This window comes from Trichoderma ghanense, assembly GCF_004382785.1.
Source record: "Trichoderma ghanense strain CCMA-1212 chromosome Unknown scaffold_5, whole genome shotgun sequence".
NCBI classification, from domain to species: Eukaryota; Fungi; Ascomycota; class Sordariomycetes; order Hypocreales; family Hypocreaceae; genus Trichoderma; species Trichoderma ghanense.
In genome coordinates, this window is record NW_027395668.1 from 1,289,524 (window position 1) to 1,308,735 (window position 19,212).

The following is a 19,212-nucleotide window of genomic DNA, read 5'->3' on the forward strand; positions in this document are numbered from 1 at the left end:
CAGAGACAAGTCTGTTGTTGTTCGTTTCGCGGGAGAAGATGCTTTAAGTAGTTGTCGGAAACGTCTGGGACGGAGAAGGAGGCATGTATCGTTCTGGGGAGGAACAAGAGAAGGGCTGACAGTTCAGAAGGAAAGTCCAGATGCTGAGTCCTCTCGCTCCTCTTGCCCAAGTTTACAAGCGAGGATTGACGGATCTGGAGCCGATGACGAGCGCAGTAGAGCCATCGAGGACAAGGGGTGTAAGTTCCTCAGGTAGTAGGTACTAGTTCTCTGGTTTGCAGTAGTACCTTGACGCGATATCACTCCTTCTCCATGGTGTCTCCTCAGCGCACTTCTTCAGATGACCTCTCTTGCTTATTTCATCATCAAAACACAAGAAGCCCGTCAAGTCATCAGACATGTCTCAGAGCGCTGTTCCAAAGGATCCCGTCTCGACTTATTCTCGCTCAATATTCCAACAAGTTTGCACGACTATGTCTGGCCTGAGGACAAAAGCCCTCCTCAACTGGGTATACTAACATGGCTCGCACGAAAGAAAGAGAAAAAGAAAGGAGAAGAACAACACAGGAAGGAAGAAAGGAGGCAGTTATATCCCTGCGCTCGCCATCATCACAGCAGCCTCTCCTGCTGCTTAAACCATACACACATACCATTAGTTTCGCTGGTCCCCTGATCAACCTCATAGGCCCTCATCCTCGCCGTTTCATTATTCCACTTCCAACGGCCGTGCATACTAGCCGACCATCCGGCAGAATGCCCCCTAGGCTTCCTTCCATCCAGTCGGACCCTCGGCCTCATACACGCCTCTCTTCGAGATCACGCGGCCAAGGCCTCGATGGATCTCGGCTTGGAACGGCTCGAACGGAATGCGCTCTCCGTCAATGCTGATGTAACCATCTTGCTGGTTCCTCGGGGTGATTCGATACGCCGAGATCTTCTTGTACGTGACGATGGGGTTATCAAAGAATTTGCCGGTCTCGACGCTCAACAAAGCTTTAGTGACGGCCATTGCCGAGACGTTTGCCGGCATCATGACCAGATCCATAAGGCCGTCCGTAGGCAGGGCGGCGGAGAAGAAGTTGGCGTCCGGCGACATGTAAGCCATCTGTTCCCTTCGGTTAGCCACTGAGAAATTTCTTGCAAAGGTTTGGCACTCACGTTTCCGACGTAGAATGTGCCCATGTTGTCGTATGACTGCGTCTCCCAATCTGTAGGCACCTCGTCTTGGACCGTTCCGTATTTCAGCTGCGGCAAGCCCTCTGCACCGTTCGTCACCGCATCCACGCTCAAGAGGCTGTGATCCTCGACGTGTTTTTTGTAGTGCTGCTTGATCATCTCTTTGCCGTCCACCTCCACCTTGACAGACAAGTCAAATGGATAGCACTTCTTCTTCAAGACGCGTGTCACCAGGCCGACCTCGAAGCGCTTGTTGCCCATCCACCGCATGTTCTCGGTTCCCAGGTCGCTCTCGGCAATGATGCCCAAAGACTGAGAAAGGAAGGACAGGACGCGGCGATCCCCCTGTGTGATGGAGACGAGATCCAGCGGCATCACGACGCCTTTGACAACGGCCAAGGCTGAGACCCCAGCGTCATTGCTTCCATTGCAGTTCAACGAGAACGCATTGCCAGATCCGCAGGGAATGTGGCTCACCGCAATCTTGGCCAACGCCTTGGCAGCATCCGACCGCTTTCCGAGCCCGTTGAAGATTTCATACGGCGTTCCATCTCCCGACAGCGCCATGATGGTGTCAAACCTCTCAATGTCCACCTTTTCCGAGAGTTCCGTCGCCTCTCCACCCCTGCTCAGCGTCACCACATCCAACTCCATCCTGGCCGCCTCGAAGAACGGCTTGACATGCTTCTTCCACTTGCCCAGCGCCCCTCCAGGGCCCGAGTTGGGGTTGATCAGAACATACGCCCGCTTCCGGGGCTTCGCTTCGCCATACGCGGCGGCGATGAGTGCGGCCACAAAGGCCTCGGGCGACGGGTCTCCGGTCTCGAGCTCCGGCGTGGGAAGCGCAAACGTCCAGTTCTTCAGCTTCAGCGATGACTTCCGCGGAGCCGCATAATCGACGACCAGGGCATTGTCGCGGACTTCGGCCCACAGGACGTTGTACAGAGGGATGGTGTGTTTTCCCTTGCCGTCTGCAGCCTGCCAAGGTAAGCATCCGAAGCAGGAGAGGTCGTCGAAGAGCTGCTTGCCGGCCTTGCCCTTGGCTGCCGTTTTACGGTTTTTGCCGTCTGGGTCTATAGAAATCAATCATCATCCGTCAGCTCTCACTCGATACTGTCGCTGTGATGGCGGAAATCTTGCTCGTTGGGCGTACCAAATAGAACCAGGTCCTTGTCGCCAATCGTCAGCGTCTTGTTGCCCCCCAAGCCCAGACGCATGCCAATTGCCTCGGACGCTCCCATTTTCTTCGCGCCGTTCATGTCCGCCAGGCGTACGGCGTCCTGCATCCGGTGATGTTCGGGGGAGATGGTTCGGTTGCGCGTCACGTTTCGGCGGCCGAGGCACCCGAGAAGACGTTCCGGGGGTTGATGGGAAATTTGCAGACGAAGAAAAACCCCGGCTAACCAGAGGACGCCTTTGTGAACGAGTGAGAGGGGGGGAAGGAATGCAGGATGAGAGTTGGAAAGGGCCAAAAGTCACAGGGAAATGGCAGTTTAGATAGGATGACGAGTAAGATGTTGAAAAAGCGTCAGCGAGCGTGAGATTTTGGGTTTGAAAACGAGTGACAAGTCAAGGTCGGGATAAGGTTCGTCGAAACGTAGAAGCGGTGCAAGAAAAGGGAGAAACCCAGCTGGAGACTAGAGGGGGGAAAAGGCTTCAAAGCCCCCGGTCTACCTTCTCACGCGTCAAGATTGATGGGCGCGCAACGCAACGCAACGCAACGAGACGAAACGAGCTTGGTGATTGATGCAGGTGACAACATGAAGCTGGAAGCTGTCATATTCAACCGTTAGCGGTCAAAGGCGGTCCCAGCAGCTCCGATAAGGGGGATAAGAGCGCCTGGGGGTGCCCGCTAGCAGCCGGCTAGAGAGCAACTAACGAGGGCCCTGCAGCTGTATGGAGTGATGGAATTCAGGGCTTCTCCACAGTGGGAGCCGCCGTTCCCAGGACGTTTTCCCTGTTGAAAGCTGCGTGCGACCTTCTATTGGATGCTGTGAGAGATGCGGTGTTGTGAGATATGCCTATGGGAGAATCCGAGACCTATCAGTTGCAACTTGTTTGATTGATTGATGGTTGTGTGTGGGCGCATAATCCAGGCTTTGACTCAAGAAAGAGGAGGGATCCAACAGTATGTATCCGTAGCCGCTCCCAGGCAACATGACGCAACATCAAAGGCCAACAACGATCGAGCCCCGAGATCCATCAATGGATCACGAATTGATGTCATCTTTCTGCAGCAAAAAGACGCTCGGATCAGCCAGATGCCCTCTCCTCAGCCTCGCTCTGCGCCTAATACCAAGGATCCAAAAGCGAACAAACCAAACAAACAAACGCAAATGAAAAAGTCCCTTCATCTTCATACTCGTATTCAGCCTCAACCCCAGAAAATGCCCAATATCAACTTTTATGTATTGCATCCGTCCTCCCGCCAAACAAAATGAGAAAAGCCTCCCCCGTAACCCATCTCTGTCCATAGAGCAGTCCATGCAACAGGCCCTCCCTCGACAAAGCCATCGAAGACGAGATATGTATGTTCGCGTAAATGTGAGCGCGCTTCGTACCCAGACCTTGTAATCTCTCAAGTCCAGTCTCCTCTTCCAATCAACTAATCTATCAGATTATCAGCCTGCAAAAAGCTATTCTCACTCGTTTCCTGTTTTTCCTACCCCGACTGCCCGCTTTAATCTCATGTGAAATCTCCTACTCAGCTAGCCTTGTAACGTTGGGCCACTTGGCCAGCGCTGCCTGCCTGAACGCATCGACTTGTGCGCTCCTCCATGACTTGAGAGTCTCCAGAGCGGCTACGGCATCTGTAAACGTCGCATTGGCGTGCTCGACAAGGCCAGCAACCTCCTTCTCGCACTCTGCCAAATCAGCGCCCAGCTGAAGCTTGGCCTTGATGGCGGAGAGCACATGGAGGGGGCTGGCCTGGTGCTTCGCCTGGAAGGCCTCGTTGAACTTGCTCAGATCCGCAGTCTCGTCGGCAGGCTTTAACTCCGCCTTCAAGGTCTCGACAACCTTGGGCGGGAGGTCGGACGGGGGATTGTCGAGCAGCTTTCGGAAGGCGACAACTTGCTCGTGCACCCTCGGATTCTCGGCATCGATGCCCAGGGCTCGGTTCAGGCACTGGAGGGCGAGGACGTATTTTCCTGGATGATTTGTTAGCGTTCGCTTTCCACAGCATTCGACGTTTTTCCGCTTACCTCGGCGCATGTAGACCTCGAACCCGGCAATTTGCGCCTCGATGCTCTTTGGGCTCGATTGCAGCATCGGTCCCAAGAACTTCATGGCCTCGCCCAGGGGATCTGTCGTTGCCGCCAGTGTCAAGCCCAGAGGGTCCTCGTCCTTCTTCTTCGCGTCGCCTGCCTGGCCGCCCTTGTTGGGATCCTGCTTGGCCTGCCTCTCCGCCTCTTCGCGCTCGAGACGCTGCTGCTCCTTTCTGGCCTTCTTGGCCGCCTTCTTCTTCTCGAGGGCGTCCTCTTCGCTTACACCATTGGTGCCGTTAGCAGAGGGCTTGTCGGCCATCTTGAGGTAAAGATTGACCGCGTCAAGGGCCACCCTGGTGTAGACTGGGTGATCCCGGAAGTGGTCCTCCCAACGAACCATGTCGATGTAGGCTCGGATCTGACCCTTTCTCAGTGAAAAGCTGTGGAAATCAAACTGGTCATCCTGCCAGACGTCAAAGATGTTGTTCAGAGCATGGAATCGCTTCAGTGCAAGGCCAGTGTTTCCCTGCCTGGCATATGCCTCTCCATCCTCCGTCAAGAACCAGATGCACTGCATTTCCAGCAGGTCCGCAAGGGGACCGCCGACAGTCTCCGCTCGGGTAAAGAGGCCGACCGTCTTGAGCGCCTTCTCGTTCTCATTGTTCCGCAGCTGATACTTGGCACACTTGCTGTTAATGTACCGATCCTTCAGGTCGAGCTTTCGGGCTGTGTTCATCATCTCTGCCGCCGCCTTGATGTTGCCCTCGTGCTTCAGTATCCTGGCCTTGGTCATGTGGAAATCGACGCTTTTAGCGTCCTTTTCGATGGCTCGGTCGACATATTCGTGGGCCTTTGCCAGATCGCGGCTCATGTGGTAGTTGTAGTGCTGAGCCAGGTAGTAGAGTGCAGCGGCCTCCCCTTTATCCTTGCTCTCGGAGTCGATGTCCTGAGACGCAATGTACTTCTCGGCGATCTCTCTCAGAGTATCTTTCTTGAACGAGTCGGAGTAGAGGTGCTTCAGGTTGGCAAATAGAGACGGAACCCCCTTGTTGAGCATGAGCGTTAGGTACGATTCTGCCACCTGCCGGAAGTCGTCGCCTACAATCCGAATGTTAGAACGGTACTTCGCCTCCGAATTGAAACAAACACTCGTTTTTTTTAACCGAGTGAGTAGAGTAACTTACCGCTGAGAAAGTCGAGAGGGGCTCGGCGAGCAATGTCGCAGCGAGGAAACTTGGCAGCATACTCGTCGTAGATGGCCTTTCGTGCAGCCACGTCATCGGCAGGAATCTCCAAGGCCTCTTCCAGCTTCTCGTAGTACAGGGTGTGCTCCGAGTTGCGGTCGAGGAGGAGTCGGTACACCTTGGCAGCCTCTTCCTTTCGTCCCAGCTTCAGCAGGTAGTCGGCGCGGCACTCCAACACCGCCAGGCGATCCAGGTTGTGCTTGGCGTCCTTCTCCAGATGGTCCAGGGCTCGCTGGTAGTCGCCCTGCTCGGCAATGATGGAGTTCTTGTACATGACCGCCTCGGAATGCTCAATGTCGTATCGGGAGGGCGGCGACTTGAGGGTCCCCTCGTATGTGGTGAGGACGTTCTCCGCCTCCGCCAGGTTTCCAGCCAGGTGATGCGCAATCGCCAGCGCCGTCCAGCTGGAACGCAGCTGCGGCCTCGCCTGCAGCATAGCCGTCCGGCTCTGGATGTATCCCTGGTAGTCACGAACGTGCACCTGGAGGATGGCGAGATCCCGCTGGATCTGGGCAGAGCTGGGATCGAGCTTGAGCGCAAACTTGTATGCCTTGATCGCCTCCTCAAAGTTCTTGACCGATCGGTACAGCAGGCCGTAGACGTGCCAGCAGATGTGGGACTTCATGTCCACCGTCAGGGCCTCCTTTGCGAGCGGGAAGGCCTCGTCGGACTTGCCCTGGCTGTTGAGGATCAAGGCCTTCATGGCCATGGTGTCGCCATGCTTGGGGTGCTTCTTGAGGATCAGCTCGGCCGTCTTGAGGCCTCGCTTGTACTGCTTGTCCTCGAAGCTGCGGATGATGGTCCGGAACTGCGCCGCTTCCTTCGGCGCCAGTGGTTGGGGCATCGTGACGAGATTGTGGCCGGCGGCTCGAATTGAGAGACTCGGTGTGCGTGCGATGGAGAGTGCTGGTTGTGGCACGACAGGCAGTCAACCGAGCAGCAGCGGAAATTCTCGTCTCGAGTCGAGTTGAGGCGAGCTTCAGCCAGATGAGCCCAAGACGAAAGGCTGTGTGTGCGCTGTCGCGTGGCTCGAGAGTCAGGCAGGTGGAAGCGGCCAATCGCGGGTTGGCAATGCAATAGAATGGCGTCTCTTGTGCACAATCAAGGTGTCGAGTTTGCCCCTCGTCAACGGCCGTCTCGGGCTTCGGTGCGGTTTCTCCTCAGGGCTGAGCGGATGCCTGCAGTGCCTGGGCTGGAGGCCAGAAATCGGCGCAAGAAGCACGGCGAGACGGTGGGAATCGCTGCCGGCTGGACTTCGGCGCTGGCTTCCTCCACCAAATCAGAGCCGCAAAGGTGAAAGGACACCCCCCCACCATTGGCAACCCCGCCAAAAGAGCTGCGTCTCCGAGACGTTTCCAGCGATTTGGAGCCTCGGAACCTGAGCCGTGCCTGTAGGTCCTACTCACTCGGTCCTGAGGGAAGTATTCGACTGCAGGCATCCAGAAGCATTGATATGCTCAATCAACGAGAAGACGCAATTGTTTGCCGGTGTGTAAAGGAATCGGTGCCGGATCGAGTGCCTAAGAGAAGGGTTGTATGACGTGTTTGCACAGCTTCAAGTTTGGGATTGCGAAAAAGATGGGGGGTATGTCATTCACACTCGATGAGTGCAGGTTATCCTAATACTACACGGGTTGTTATGTACAAGTTTGATATGTATGTCCAATTCACATGTTCAGTCAGTCCACGCCCAAGATAGTACACGCACCACCACGATTCTACGACCGAAACGTCCGTCTGTTGTCATGGGTAGGTCAGGTCGGCCGTCTCACCCCTTGTACTTATCCGCCTCCCAATCGCCCATGGCATCCTGCCAGCTCTGTCCGGAAGCACCGCATCGGCCTTGGATGACGTCCCACGTTCTGCTGCGCACGATGTTCTCCACGGCTCGTTCCTGGCGCATGAGAAGGGCCAGGGACTGGGTCCGGGGTTCCCGCGGGAAAAATCGCCCCGAGTATGGATCCAGCCGTTCGTCGACGATGCGCTCTCGATTCTTCTGAGTCTCCAACGCTATTACCGCAGCCTCTGGGTCCGAGGGATCCGGACTGGTTGCGACGATGCCACAGTAGCTGAGCACGTCGGCTCTGGCCTTCCATGAAGGAAACAGAACTTCGTCTTTAAATTTCTGACATGTCTCGGGGTCGATTTGCTCGGTGAAGGATCGCGGGGTGCGTCTTGACGTTGAATTGGGATCGAAGCCCGTCCGCGCCGGCGTTACCAGGGCATTGAGGTTCTGGGTGATGGAATCGTCTATTGAAGCTCGAGACAGTCGCAAGAAGTCTAGTCGAGTCCATCAGCATGGGTTCCAGGTAGCACTGCGACTCTGTGATGAACATACCACGAACCGTACCAAAGGAAAAGCAAAACTGAGGCGAAAGGTGAGGCTGCTCGGAAGGCTGCGACATCGTGGGCTCCCGCTTCTTCGGGCCACCCACAGCTTCCGCCGTCGGAGTAGCGCCTTTCCACAGAATGCCCGCCACCGTGTGCGAAATGGGAGAGTCTGGCTTATACAGGTGTTTCAGTGTTGTGACGCGGCCAGCTGGGCTGTGATCGTCACGATTGTCGCCGCGGATATGGAGAGGCTTGCTTGAGTTGAAAGAGTGACGCGAGCATCTTCCAAGGCGGCCGGGATGACATCTAGGTGCAGCCGCAGTGCCGGGAGAACTGGGGGCGAATCTCGGGCTAACATGAACCCGCTGGCTTGACCCGATGCTTGTGACATGGTAGGCGTACAGTATTCTGGGCTTGAAAGAAAGAAATGATTTGCTTCCATGTGATTACTCTATGATCGGAGGATTGGAATGGCCATATCATATATCTCTATATAATTCGTCCAAGATGCATCCTTGCAACCAGTTGGGGTCAAGCTCTAGGGTACATGCTAAAGTGTAAGCATTCACGGTACGGCTACAGCTGAAGGCATGCCACCCTCGCAGAAAAGGTGCTAAATCCGAACCGAGATTGGAAGACTCCCATGATCGATGAAGCATTGCCTCTTGTGGAAATCATGACGAGCTCATGTTTGCTAGCCTCATGTTCCATGTGACAAGACGGGGTGAACAAGCTGCTGCCCTGTTCCGCGAAGTGTTGGCCATCTTTGACAGCCTTCTTCTATGTACTGTCAAGCCAAAGCAGCAGCAGTAGCAGCAAATGTCGAACCAACGGATCAGCCCCGGTGATGATAAGCATCAGATTATGCTTCTCAGGGACTCTCCAGCAAATGCAAATCACAAACAAAGACACAGAAACTATGACGACTCCAAGTTCACCCGCATGCCAAACCATTCGGAATTCCCCCCCCCCCTCGAAGCCCGCTGCAACTCCGGCTCGTACTCGTATTTCGCCCTGTCGGCCTGCCATGCCAACAGCGCCCTCAGGCCCCTACAAGATGCCCTGAGCGCCGCCCAATCGCAGCGGCAACGACGCGCTAAAAGTAGCAGGTTTAACGCACCCCACACGGACGGCGCGCAACCCAAATCAAGTCCGGGTACCATCGATCTCCCCTGATGACGATGGAGGCTTGTCGCGTGGCCAAAAGTGAGTGACGTGCTGAAGCTGAACGTGAAGCTGCCTTGTATTGGGATTCCTGCGAATTGGACGGGCATGACTCTTGCTGTGCCTTGCCGTCCATTACACGCTTGAAAATGGCCGGTTTCGGTTCTATTTCTACCTTATGCATAGAAACTTTGGCTCTTGTCAAAGGTTGTCTAGTCCAACGCAAATCGTGGCTGCGAACAACTGAACTCGCACCTTGATTCATGTGAACCAAAAGCAACAAGCATCAAAACCAGCCTGCAAGGTAAATCTGGAATAATTCCTGGGCGCTGCCTGACAACAGGAAACTAGTCCCGAAACAGGGCCTGCACGCACACACACACGCTCAGCAACCCGGATTGTGGGCTTGCCTCCTTTAATGACAGAACCATCAAAGGCTCATCTCATCTCAGAACCTCTTTCTAAGACAAAAGAGCCCGCAAGTCCTCTACCCTCCCTTTTCTGGACCCTCGTCTTCTTCTTCTCTTCTACAACTTTCCTTGGCTTGCCCTTGCCCCTCCGGTTATTCTCTCCCTTTGTAACCTTATAATCGATCCTTATTCGCTTTTCATCATTACGACATACTGCTACCATCACCAACGACTATTTATCCTTTTCAGTCGCATCATCGACTCCGCTTGGGCGCCCCAACTAGCTTTCCCGCTCTTCGGCCTCCTATAACCGACCACACGCGAGCGCCCGCAATCTCTCTCCTCCGACACCTCCCTCCTACTCGCAACCTCACGACCCTCAACAACACCCGGCTCAAGATGGCGGACGCACAGGCAAGCAGCGGCACCTGGTCCGCCTTCCTCAAAGTTCGTACCCATTCCCTCGCGAACCAATTGCGCAAAAATGGAAAAGAAAAACCGTTGCATGCTAACAAACAAAATCCGTCCAGTCCATCGCCTCCTTCAACGGCGACCTCTCCTCCCTGACGGCGCCCCCCTTCATCCTCTCGTCCCAGTCCCTCACCGAGTTCTCCTCCTACTGGGCCACGCACCCGCCGCTGCTGACGGCCGCCGCCGCCGAGCCCGACGCGGCGCGGCGCGCCATGCTCGTCCTCAAGTGGTTCCTCTCCACGCTCAAGCACCAGTACGCCTCGCGCAGCGAGCAGTTTGGCAACGAGAAGAAGCCCCTCAACCCCTTCCTCGGCGAGCTCTTCCTCGGCACCTGGACCGACGAGGCGGGCACCACGACGCTCGTCTCGGAGCAGGTCAGCCACCACCCGCCCGCGACGGCCTACTGCGTGCGCAACGACAAGACGGGCATCCAGCTCGAGGGCTACAACGCCCAAAAGGCCACCTTCAAGAGCACCATCATCGTCAAGCAGATTGGCCACGCCGTCCTCACCGTCCCCGTCGGCGCGGGCGACGACAAGCACCTCGAGCGCTACCTCATCACCCTGCCGTCGCTGCACATCGAGGGCCTCATCTTCGGCGCGCCCTTTGTCGAGCTCGACGGCTCCAGCCTCATCACCAGCTCCAGCGGCTACACCGCCAAGATCGACTACAGCGGCAAGGGCTGGCTCTCGGGCAAGAAGAACACCGTCGTCGCCACCCTCTACCCGACCGACAACGAAAAGGACGTGCTCTACAACGTCACCGGCCAGTGGACCAAGGAGTTTGAAATCTACCAGGGCCCCGCCAAGAAGAACTCAAAGGCCACTCTCGTCGCCACCTACGACGCCGCCGGCACCCAGCAGACGGACCTGGCCGTCGCGCCCCTCGACAAGCAGCACCCGCTCGAGTCCCGCCGCGCCTGGAGCAAGGTGGCCGACGCCATCCAGCGCGGCGACATGGATTCCGTCTCCGCCGAGAAGACCAAGATCGAGCAGGCCCAGCGCAGCCTGCGCTCCAAGGAGTCCGCCGAGGGCCAGCCCTGGGAGCGCCGCTACTTCAACGCCGTCGCCGAGGACGAGACGCTCGCCCTGCTCGGCAAGGCCGCCGGCGTCCCGCTCGACGGCGACAGGGACAAGACGGGCGGCCTGTGGCGCTTCGACGCCGCAAAGGCCGCAAAGGCCGACGCCGAGAAGCTCACCGACGAGCAGATTGCGCGGATCGAAAAGGAGATGCTGGGCCAGTAGATGCGATGTGCTTTATACCTAGGTACCTAATGAGCGCGGCACGATAGAAACGGCGCATTTTCTGAATGGATTGATATGTATGCTTTGTCATATATATATATATACAGGAAACGAAAGAAAGGAAAAGAAGGGAAAGGGGCTAAACACGGACAAAGAATCATGCGAGTGGAAAAGCTCTTTATCCTTCACGGAGCTCTCTACCTGGCGAATGGATACATGGCACGCATTGGATGCGTTTAGGCAGTACACACAATTGATGGAGACGATACGGACGGGGTCTTGGAAATACGGGATCAAGCAAGGGGAATGATGGGTCAACTCTACCTACGGGTATCTGAGTACGCTGATGGTTCACAAGATGCCATAATTCTCATGTAGAGATGAAGAGTGCTTTTTTCTCTTTTTGCAATTTTATCCTATCAACAGTGTAACCACTATGTTTTGATTGTAAACCACTTCTGATGTTATTTTTTTGGTTTTACTTCATTCATTCCAGTCGACCAAGGCCAATCCGCGGGTGCTCCCTTTCTGGATATACCAACAGGTCCGTAGGGTATTCTAGAGGGATTTTTTCGTAGGATACTACAAGACGAGTAGTTGGACAAGGTGGTTCAACGCAAAAAAGGACGTAGCTTCCTCAAATAGACCTTGAAAGCGGAACTCCCACGGTAAGGCAAAGCAAACGACGTTTACAGCTGGTTGGCAGTGTTGAAGTCCTTGAGGGCCTCGGTGACACGCTTGGCCATGGTCTTCTCGCCCTCACGGACCCAGACACGGGGCTATACAGCAGTTAGTCACTGGTCTTGAGCAATTGTCTGGTATATAAAGGTAAACTTACGTCAAAGTACTTCTTGTTGGGCTTGTCCTCGCCATCGGGGTTGCCGACGGGAGTCATGAGGTAGTCCTTCTTGTTGAGGATGTAGTCACGGATACCGGACAGGTAGGCGAACTGCATGTCGGTGTCCATGTTGACCTTGACGACACCGTGGCTGATGGCGTCGAGGTACTCCTGCTTGGAAGAGCCGGAGCCGCCGTGGAAGACGAAGAAGACGGGCTTGTCCTCCTTGGCGTTGATGGCGGCCTTGACGTGCTCCTGGTGCTTGCCGAGCAGCTCGGGGTGGAGCTTGACGTTGCCGGGCTTGTAGACACCGTGGACGTTGCCGAAGCCAGCGGCGATGGAGAAGTAGGGGGAGATGGGGGCGAGGGTGTTGTAGATGTTGAGGATGTCCTCGGGCTGGGTGTAGAGGGAGTTGTTGTCGACATCCTCGTTGTTGACACCGTCCTCCTCGCCTCCGGTGATGCCAATCTCCATCTCGAGCCACTGCTTCATGGGGGCAGCGCGCTTCAGGTACTTGGCGGTGGTCTCAATGTTCCAGTCGACGGGCTCCTCAGACAGGTCAATCATGTGAGAGGAGAAGAGGGGCTCGCCGGTGGCCTTGAAGTAGGCCTCGTCGGCGGAGAGCATGCCGTCGAGCCAGGGGAGCAGCTTCTTGGCGCAGTGGTCGGTGTGAAGGATGACGGGGATGCCGTAGGCGGGGGCAATGGATCGGATGTAGTTAGCACCGGCAATGGCACCGGCGATGGAGGCAGCCTGGTCAGTGTTGTCGACGCCCTGTCGGGAGTTAGCAAAGGTAATTCGGAGCAGGCAATCAGACGAGGCCTTTTCTTTACCTTTCCGGCGAAGTAAGCAGCACCGCCCTGGGACATCTGCAGGACGATGGGCGACTTGGCATCGCGAGCGGCCTCGAGAGAGGCAACGACGGTGGAAGAGGAGGTGACGTTCTGGAGCTTTTGTTAGCTGCAAAGCAATCGAAGAAGCTTGATTCTCCTCGATACGTACGATGGCGGGAATGGCAAACTTGTGCTCGCGGGCGTACTCAAAGAGTCTCAGGACGTCATCGCCGACGATGACACCCGACTTGCGGCTCAAAACATCGGTGGCACCCATTTTTGCGAGGTTCTGGAATTGATTGTCTGAAGCAACTTTGTAGGATTCGGTTCTGCAAGCAGGTTGATGGAAGAGTCCGAGTCAGCAAGCTGAGGGGTCCTAAATAGTGTGCCTGAGAAGCGTAGGAAGCGGTGATAAAAGGGAAGAAAAAAAGCTAGTTGCTGGATGGTAATGGCTACTCGTAAGAGCGCGGGGTTTTTCAATCTCGAGGCTCAGCTTCGAGCTATCGATAAAGGGAGATGGCAGGGACCAAGGAGGGGACCAAGGAGGAGCGCCAAGGAGGGGCAGCTCCGTTGACGGAACAAGGCAGGCTGAGAGATTTGCGTCGAGTGCCGTGTCCATCAGCGCGGTGGGAGTGGAGATTGGATGCCGCTGGGCTGAGGCAAACCTGAGTCGAGCGAGCTGCCATTTTGCCTCGTCCCGCCTCTGTCGTCATCCCCCCTTCGACCAATTCCACAACAGCCTTCCCCCGGTATCAAAGTGTCGTGTAGCAACTCGATCGATTCGATGGCATCGTCTCCCCCGTTTGATGATCTGACTCTCCCAGCTCATCTCCTTCCTCACTCGAGTGCTCGCCGTTCCGTCGCTGCTGGAAGACATCATGGTGGGGCAGCAGCTGCGTGGATGGAGGGGCAACGTGGGATGGCGGAGGGGCAGAAGATAGAATGAGGGAGCTAGAGGGAACATGGCTGAGGCTTACCTGAGATGGTAAATTGCTGGTCAGATGGTAGGCAATTGAGAAGCCGTCGAAGAAAACACAGACAGAGTCGAGGAAGGATGAAGGAGAAAGAAAGAATCAACGGGCCGGCAGAGGTCGTGTATTAATTTAGGTAGCTGTAGAACCCAAGAGCGGGGCATCCACCCCGTCAGAGCAGCTCCAGCGAGTGACCTCAGCGCTGCTCCTCCTGGCCGGCAACTGGAGCTTGGGGCCTCGGAAACATGCGGGATGCCGGAATTGCTAATGATGTGCGATGATTTGCTGTCGACGACTCGTATATTGACATGGACATGATGTCAATTGTGGACAGGACCATAACTGACAGATTCTTCGGCCCCATACATATGACTGCTGTTATTGTCAGAATTGTGTTGCCTGGGGAGCAAACAGGGCAACCACTGCAACTCTTCACTCACCTTCTCTCTTTCTGTGATGCCGAGACGTGATGCTCCAACGAATGCTAAGATCATAGTGGAAACAGCTAGAGCAGCTGCGGAGGCGATAATTAGAACATGGGGCTCGTCCCGGCTTCTTCCCATGCAGGTCCCCTGGAGCCGGCGCCGAGCGAAGCCATTCGGAACATGGAACCAATTATGCTATGGAAACAACCGCATGGATACGGCTGTCAAGGCCATGCAATCTGGGATACACACACCGCTGGTTGAGGCAGATGCCGAGGATTGGGTCTATTTGTTGCCAATACCTGTTACCTACTTCAACCGTTAGTATATACTGTGGACAGGAAGAGAACAAGCATGGCCGGCTGGAAGATTGCCGATGTTTCCCGCACTCTCTTGGCAGCTCGGGTCATTCTAAAACGACGATGACCTCTCGGCCTGTGATTCTAGTTGGAGTTATAGTTTCCCCATTTTTACAAGCGAGCGCGTACACATTTAATCAGCAGCTGTCATGAGGCAGATTATGATGGTAATAAGAGCGGTTGGTCCTCGGTAAACTGGATTCTGATTGTAGCGTTTTACTCTCCAGAATGCAAACATGGGTTCTAAGAAGTGACAACTTGATGTGCAGCTTATCTGAGATGTCATGCAACTTCGTTTCTCTTCTCTTCATGCCGTCTTTGACATCCCATGCAATCCTTTTCTGGTGAATGGAGCTGCTGGGACGAGGTCTCGATCGTACTTGACCAACAAACTGCCGCTTAGATAAGCCTCTGCCTGTGGCCCTCTGGCGGGGAACTTCACTTCTCTGGTACCTGAAGTTTGTTTACTTGGACTTTTCCGACACCTCGTTTCTCCGTCCTCGTCCAGCAAGGAATGGTCGAGACATAATGCCAACCAAAGGCGGACGACATCCTTCAGGCCCGTGGGGGCGCCTCAAGCCCGTCGAGCAGGACCCCCTCGAAAGCATCGGCCTTCCGTCCAAAGGCGACACCAGGTGAGCTGACAGACGCCTTACACGTAACACCATGTGTGCTATCAAAGGACTTGCATTGACTGTTGGCTGTTAGACTGCTGGATTTGAAGACGCAAGAGAACTACTATACCAAGATAGTAGAGCGGTACATGACGTTTTGCTCTGATGCCGGCCAGCGGGATGAACTGCTTCGGAGGTTCTCGTCGTTGGTAATCTCACCTTCTGATCCAGCCCCTACACCGGCCCGCCCTCGCGAGATTCTGCCCACAGTCACTGATGAGTCGCTCCAGAGCCCTGCCAATACCAAGGCTCTGTCCGATGTCATGGCTGCTCTCAGAAAGCTCAGAGAGGGCATCGTCGCCTCCAAGCGGGCAGATGACTTTGCTGTCCAGGCCTATCTCTTCTGCATCCGACTGTCCATACTGGTCAAGCATCCCGAATCATACCACCCGGCCATCCTCCATCTGCTGCGCTCGATTCACCCCCAGCAGCCGCTCACGTCCGTCGAGCTCCAAGAGGTGGTGGCCTACCTCGTGCTGGATACGGCTTGTCGACGGGGGCAGCTGGCGGAAGCCTATGCCCTGCGACGGCGATACGCTCTCAAGGACACAAAAGTAAACGCCGCACTATCAGCACTGGCACACGATAACTACGTCTTGTTCCAGAAAGTGAAGAGGAGTGTGGACGGGCATCGGGCAAAGGTCATGGAGTGGGCCGAGGGCGATGTGAGGATGCACGCGCTCAAGTGCTTTGGGAGGACTTATCTGTCGGTCGATTTGGACTTTTTGGAAAAGACGACGGGCTCAAAGTGGTCGGACCTGACACAGAGCGATGGTGTTGGCTGGGACCTGGAGGGAAGCAGGGTAGTGATTCGCAAGGTCAGGGCGCGATGAAGGCAGTGCATGGCTTGAAGACAAATGGGAGATGGGTTGCTTGTGATGCTCTGCAATCCTTTCATCTGCGGCTGGGCTCCCATGATGTCGCGCTGGAGATGCGTGGAGGTTGGCGTGTTTCTCTGGCGCGCCTGGCATCTGCCTGCCAGCTGGCCCCGACTGCACTCGCTTGAACGCTCCGGCTAGGCGATATTCACTCACGACTCCCCCTCGAGGACCCATTATCAACCATTCACCCTACGCTCGTAGCGGAGCAGGTAGCGACAGCTGCATCGAGGCCGAGGCATTCGACCCCGGATTAACTATCTGCAGGCGGATAAGAATCTATCTCAGGCACGCACGCACCTCAGCCCTCGATTCCACCGAGGCTCAACCTCAGTCCCAAGAGGCAGTGCACCTCTGGCCCACCAGAAGACTCTATCCTCTCGAGCTCCATAACAAAGAATCAACGTCGCGCCGGTAGTTTTTGCACCGCCTATACCCTGCCACTCTGCCGTTGTTCCTTGCCATGGCGCCGGCGAGGAAGAGGACGAAAACTGCGGTCTCGGATGACAGAGGCGCTTCGGTGCTTCTGGCCGACTATCGCACTGCTTGGCTCCTTGCGTATGTATTTCCATGTCTCTTCGCATCGTAATGACGTGATTCCTTCCCATCCTCTAAGTTTCGCAACCGTCTCTGAGTCTGGCAACGGGCTGCTAAGCTCATGATGCCTTGCCAACCGCTTGAGCTGCCGGAAAACTAACGGACAAGGCAGATCCGACGAGCCGTCAGCCCAAATCATCTGCAAGAATGAAACCTTCAAGGTTCACATGAGCGTCATCAAGCAGCATTCCGAGTACTTTGACACCTGTCTGAACAAGCCCTTCGCCGAGGCGGACGGCGTGGTGCGTTTCGACGACATCGAGCCACGGTACATGGCGTTTTATCTGGGCGTGGCGTACAGCTACTCGTCCATCCTGCCGCACACGCCGCCGGCTCCGTCCGAGAATCCAGAGGCCAAGGCGCTGCGCACGCCTCTCCGCGACTTCATCGAGGTGTACAAGCTCTGCGACCGGTTCTTGAGCTTGAAGATGGGTGACTTCATGCTCAAGTGCATCCGGACGAGCATCGGGGACGGCCACCGCGCGCTGTTCCGCTCGGCTGCGGATAAGGACCAGCAGAAGGCGCTGATGAGGGACTTTGCGGACGGGTACGAGGCGCTGGAGCAGGGGCACGCGGTGCAGAACGAGCTGTCGGAGCGCATCATCGAGTACTTTGTCGAGGGCGTCTCGTACGACGCGTGGGACGAGTACATGGAGGAGGTGATGAATCGGCCCAGGTTTGTGGCGCAGGTGTCCAAGGGGTTTGCGAGGAAGCTGGCGGAGGCGCTGGCGGCGAGGCACAAGGTGAAGCGCAAGGAGCTGGGTGGCCCATAGCGGGGGAGAGGTGATGGATGAAATGAGAAGCGAGGATGGTGAAGACGAATCGAGAGAGTCAGGGATTGCTGGGATGGCGGAGAGGGTACTACGAGTTTCTGAGACCCTGGGCTGCTGGGGAAAGCGCTGCGAGGCCCAAGGGGAGAGAGTAGCTACATGTCGATTTCGAGCCTGAGGCTTGCATGAGCCGGAGAGAGAACAGCAGGATGAGCAGGCTGTAGCTATCGAGCAGGGTAATGATGCACATTTCTGCCATGAACATTAATCGCCCCTTGTTTCAGCTGCCTTTTGCGTCGAGGTGTTGGCGGAGTGCTAGAAGAGCGAGTTCAGTATATGGGAAAAAAGGCAATGGATTGGGGGATGAATCTCAAGAGCAGCCATCGCACCGCTGCCTCCAATATGTACAGGTAGAAACGAATGAAAAGACACCCAAAAACAACAACTCCATCCCCATGATTCCCCGTCATCCAGGCCCAACAAAAGAAAACCATCTAGGTGAATACCTAGCAATGCCCAGTCGCCAGATAACGTAAAAGTCCCATGCTGGATATGCATTCGCTCAAAGAGGACACCATCCCATAGCCGCGATGCAGATCCCCCCCCCCCTTCCCTTTTTTCACCCGCTCTTCCAATTCCCTCCTCTTATTCACTTTTGCTTCTCCAATTTCCCCTTTTTTTATTGTAAAAGAGTTCTTGTGAAGGGATCATCATCGTCTCGCATACTCGGCAACCCCCTTTTCCAGATCCTCGAGGCTCTCCCTCCCGCCGTACAGGTCCTCCATCATGCGCTGCCTTCGCAGGGACTCGTTGTCTTGCTCTTGCAGGGCGGCGCGGATGTCTTTTGCGTGGCTGTGGTTGTGGCTGTGGGAGGAATGAGAAGGGTGAGAAGAGGAGGAGGAGGAGGAGGAGGAGGAGTAGCGGGTGAGGTCGAGGTAGGTTTTGGATGCGTAGACGACGGCGGAGATGACGGCTGCTGTTTTTACCCTTTTTATACCAAGTCAGTTGAAGAATTTGATAACACGGCTATTCATATACATGTGTATGTTATGTGTATGGATGTATGGATGTATATTTGTACGTATTTGTCTGGAGGAACAGTATGTTTGGTTTTTGGGTTGAAGGAAGATGGTCTGGATAGTTTGTGTGTGTTTGTGAGACTTACCAGCGTCGGATGGGCGCTCGGCGCGGCGAGGCGTGGAGATGTGGCAAAATGGAGGGATGCACTCTTGCGGCGGTCGAGAAGCCTCTAACCATGGGATTCATGTTTTGTGAGTTTTTGATATTATGGTTGCTTTGCGGGTGAAAATGAGGTTTTCGTATGTAGAGTAATATGGCGAAGCGATCGGATGAGTTGTAGACTTGAGGGTTGCTGTAGCTGTGTTTTGTTTGGGTGGTGGCGGGTTGCTGGTCGGGTAGCTTGGCTCACGATGAGGCGAGGTGTCAGGTAGTGAGTAGTAGTAAATGGAAAGCTTTCGTGTCTATGTCTAAAAGCTAAGATATGTTTTCGAAGCTTCGGGCAGGACTGGGGGCGCCACCGGCTATATAAACTTGGAGAAAAGGGAAGGGGGGGGAGGGAAACAAGGTAATGGTGGCTCAGCTCAAGTCATTTGCCATAGTA

General features: G+C 55.3%; 8 protein-coding genes across 8 annotated transcripts; 3 read left to right on the forward strand and 5 right to left on the reverse strand.

Moving 5' to 3' along the window:
• Positions 1 to 760: 760 nt before the first annotated feature.
• On the reverse strand, positions 761 to 2,462 carry CCMA1212_005406 (Sphingoid long chain base kinase 5; the record flags this gene model as incomplete). The annotated part of the gene is made up of 3 exons (XM_073702667.1): positions 761 to 1,105; positions 1,159 to 2,249; positions 2,330 to 2,462. The coding sequence occupies 3 exons, from the start codon at positions 2,460 to 2,462 to the stop codon at positions 761 to 763; spliced, it is 1,569 nt and encodes a 522-aa protein (XP_073558799.1).
• Positions 2,463 to 3,876: 1,414 nt separating this feature from the next.
• Positions 3,877 to 6,470, reverse strand: CCMA1212_005407 (N-alpha-acetyltransferase 16, NatA auxiliary subunit; the record flags this gene model as incomplete). Its single annotated transcript, XM_073702668.1, has 3 exons — positions 3,877 to 4,325; positions 4,380 to 5,480; positions 5,567 to 6,470. 3 exons carry the CDS (start codon positions 6,468 to 6,470, stop codon positions 3,877 to 3,879), a joined length of 2,454 nt encoding a protein of 817 aa, XP_073558798.1.
• Positions 6,471 to 6,707: 237 nt separating this feature from the next.
• CCMA1212_005408 (uncharacterized protein) lies at positions 6,708 to 6,923 on the forward strand (the record flags this gene model as incomplete). Its single annotated transcript, XM_073702669.1, has 1 exon — positions 6,708 to 6,923. One exon carries the CDS (start codon positions 6,708 to 6,710, stop codon positions 6,921 to 6,923), a length of 216 nt encoding a protein of 71 aa, XP_073558797.1.
• Positions 6,924 to 7,394: 471 nt separating this feature from the next.
• On the reverse strand, positions 7,395 to 8,239 carry CCMA1212_005409 (Caffeine-induced death protein 2; the record flags this gene model as incomplete). Its single annotated transcript, XM_073702670.1, has 3 exons — positions 7,395 to 7,906; positions 7,965 to 8,170; positions 8,232 to 8,239. The coding sequence occupies 3 exons, from the start codon at positions 8,237 to 8,239 to the stop codon at positions 7,395 to 7,397; spliced, it is 726 nt and encodes a 241-aa protein (XP_073558796.1).
• Positions 8,240 to 9,930: 1,691 nt separating this feature from the next.
• Positions 9,931 to 11,246, forward strand: CCMA1212_005410 (Oxysterol-binding protein; the record flags this gene model as incomplete). The annotated part of the gene is made up of 2 exons (XM_073702671.1): positions 9,931 to 9,978; positions 10,062 to 11,246. 2 exons carry the CDS (start codon positions 9,931 to 9,933, stop codon positions 11,244 to 11,246), a joined length of 1,233 nt encoding a protein of 410 aa, XP_073559147.1.
• A 689-nt stretch (positions 11,247 to 11,935) lies between these two features.
• On the reverse strand, positions 11,936 to 13,194 carry CCMA1212_005411 (Fructose-bisphosphate aldolase; the record flags this gene model as incomplete). Its single annotated transcript, XM_073702672.1, has 4 exons — positions 11,936 to 12,025; positions 12,085 to 12,858; positions 12,918 to 13,028; positions 13,087 to 13,194. The coding sequence occupies 4 exons, from the start codon at positions 13,192 to 13,194 to the stop codon at positions 11,936 to 11,938; spliced, it is 1,083 nt and encodes a 360-aa protein (XP_073559148.1).
• A 1,883-nt stretch (positions 13,195 to 15,077) lies between these two features.
• Positions 15,078 to 17,594, forward strand: CCMA1212_005412 (uncharacterized protein; the record flags this gene model as incomplete). The annotated part of the gene is made up of 4 exons (XM_073702673.1): positions 15,078 to 15,307; positions 15,381 to 16,164; positions 16,737 to 16,782; positions 16,930 to 17,594. Coding segments are annotated over 4 exons (1,725 nt in total), but the record flags the coding sequence as incomplete, so codon positions are not given.
• Positions 17,595 to 18,301: 707 nt separating this feature from the next.
• On the reverse strand, positions 18,302 to 18,857 carry CCMA1212_005413 (uncharacterized protein; the record flags this gene model as incomplete). The annotated part of the gene is made up of 2 exons (XM_073702674.1): positions 18,302 to 18,578; positions 18,757 to 18,857. 2 exons carry the CDS (start codon positions 18,855 to 18,857, stop codon positions 18,302 to 18,304), a joined length of 378 nt encoding a protein of 125 aa, XP_073559150.1.
• Between the last annotated feature and the right edge of the window lie 355 nt (positions 18,858 to 19,212).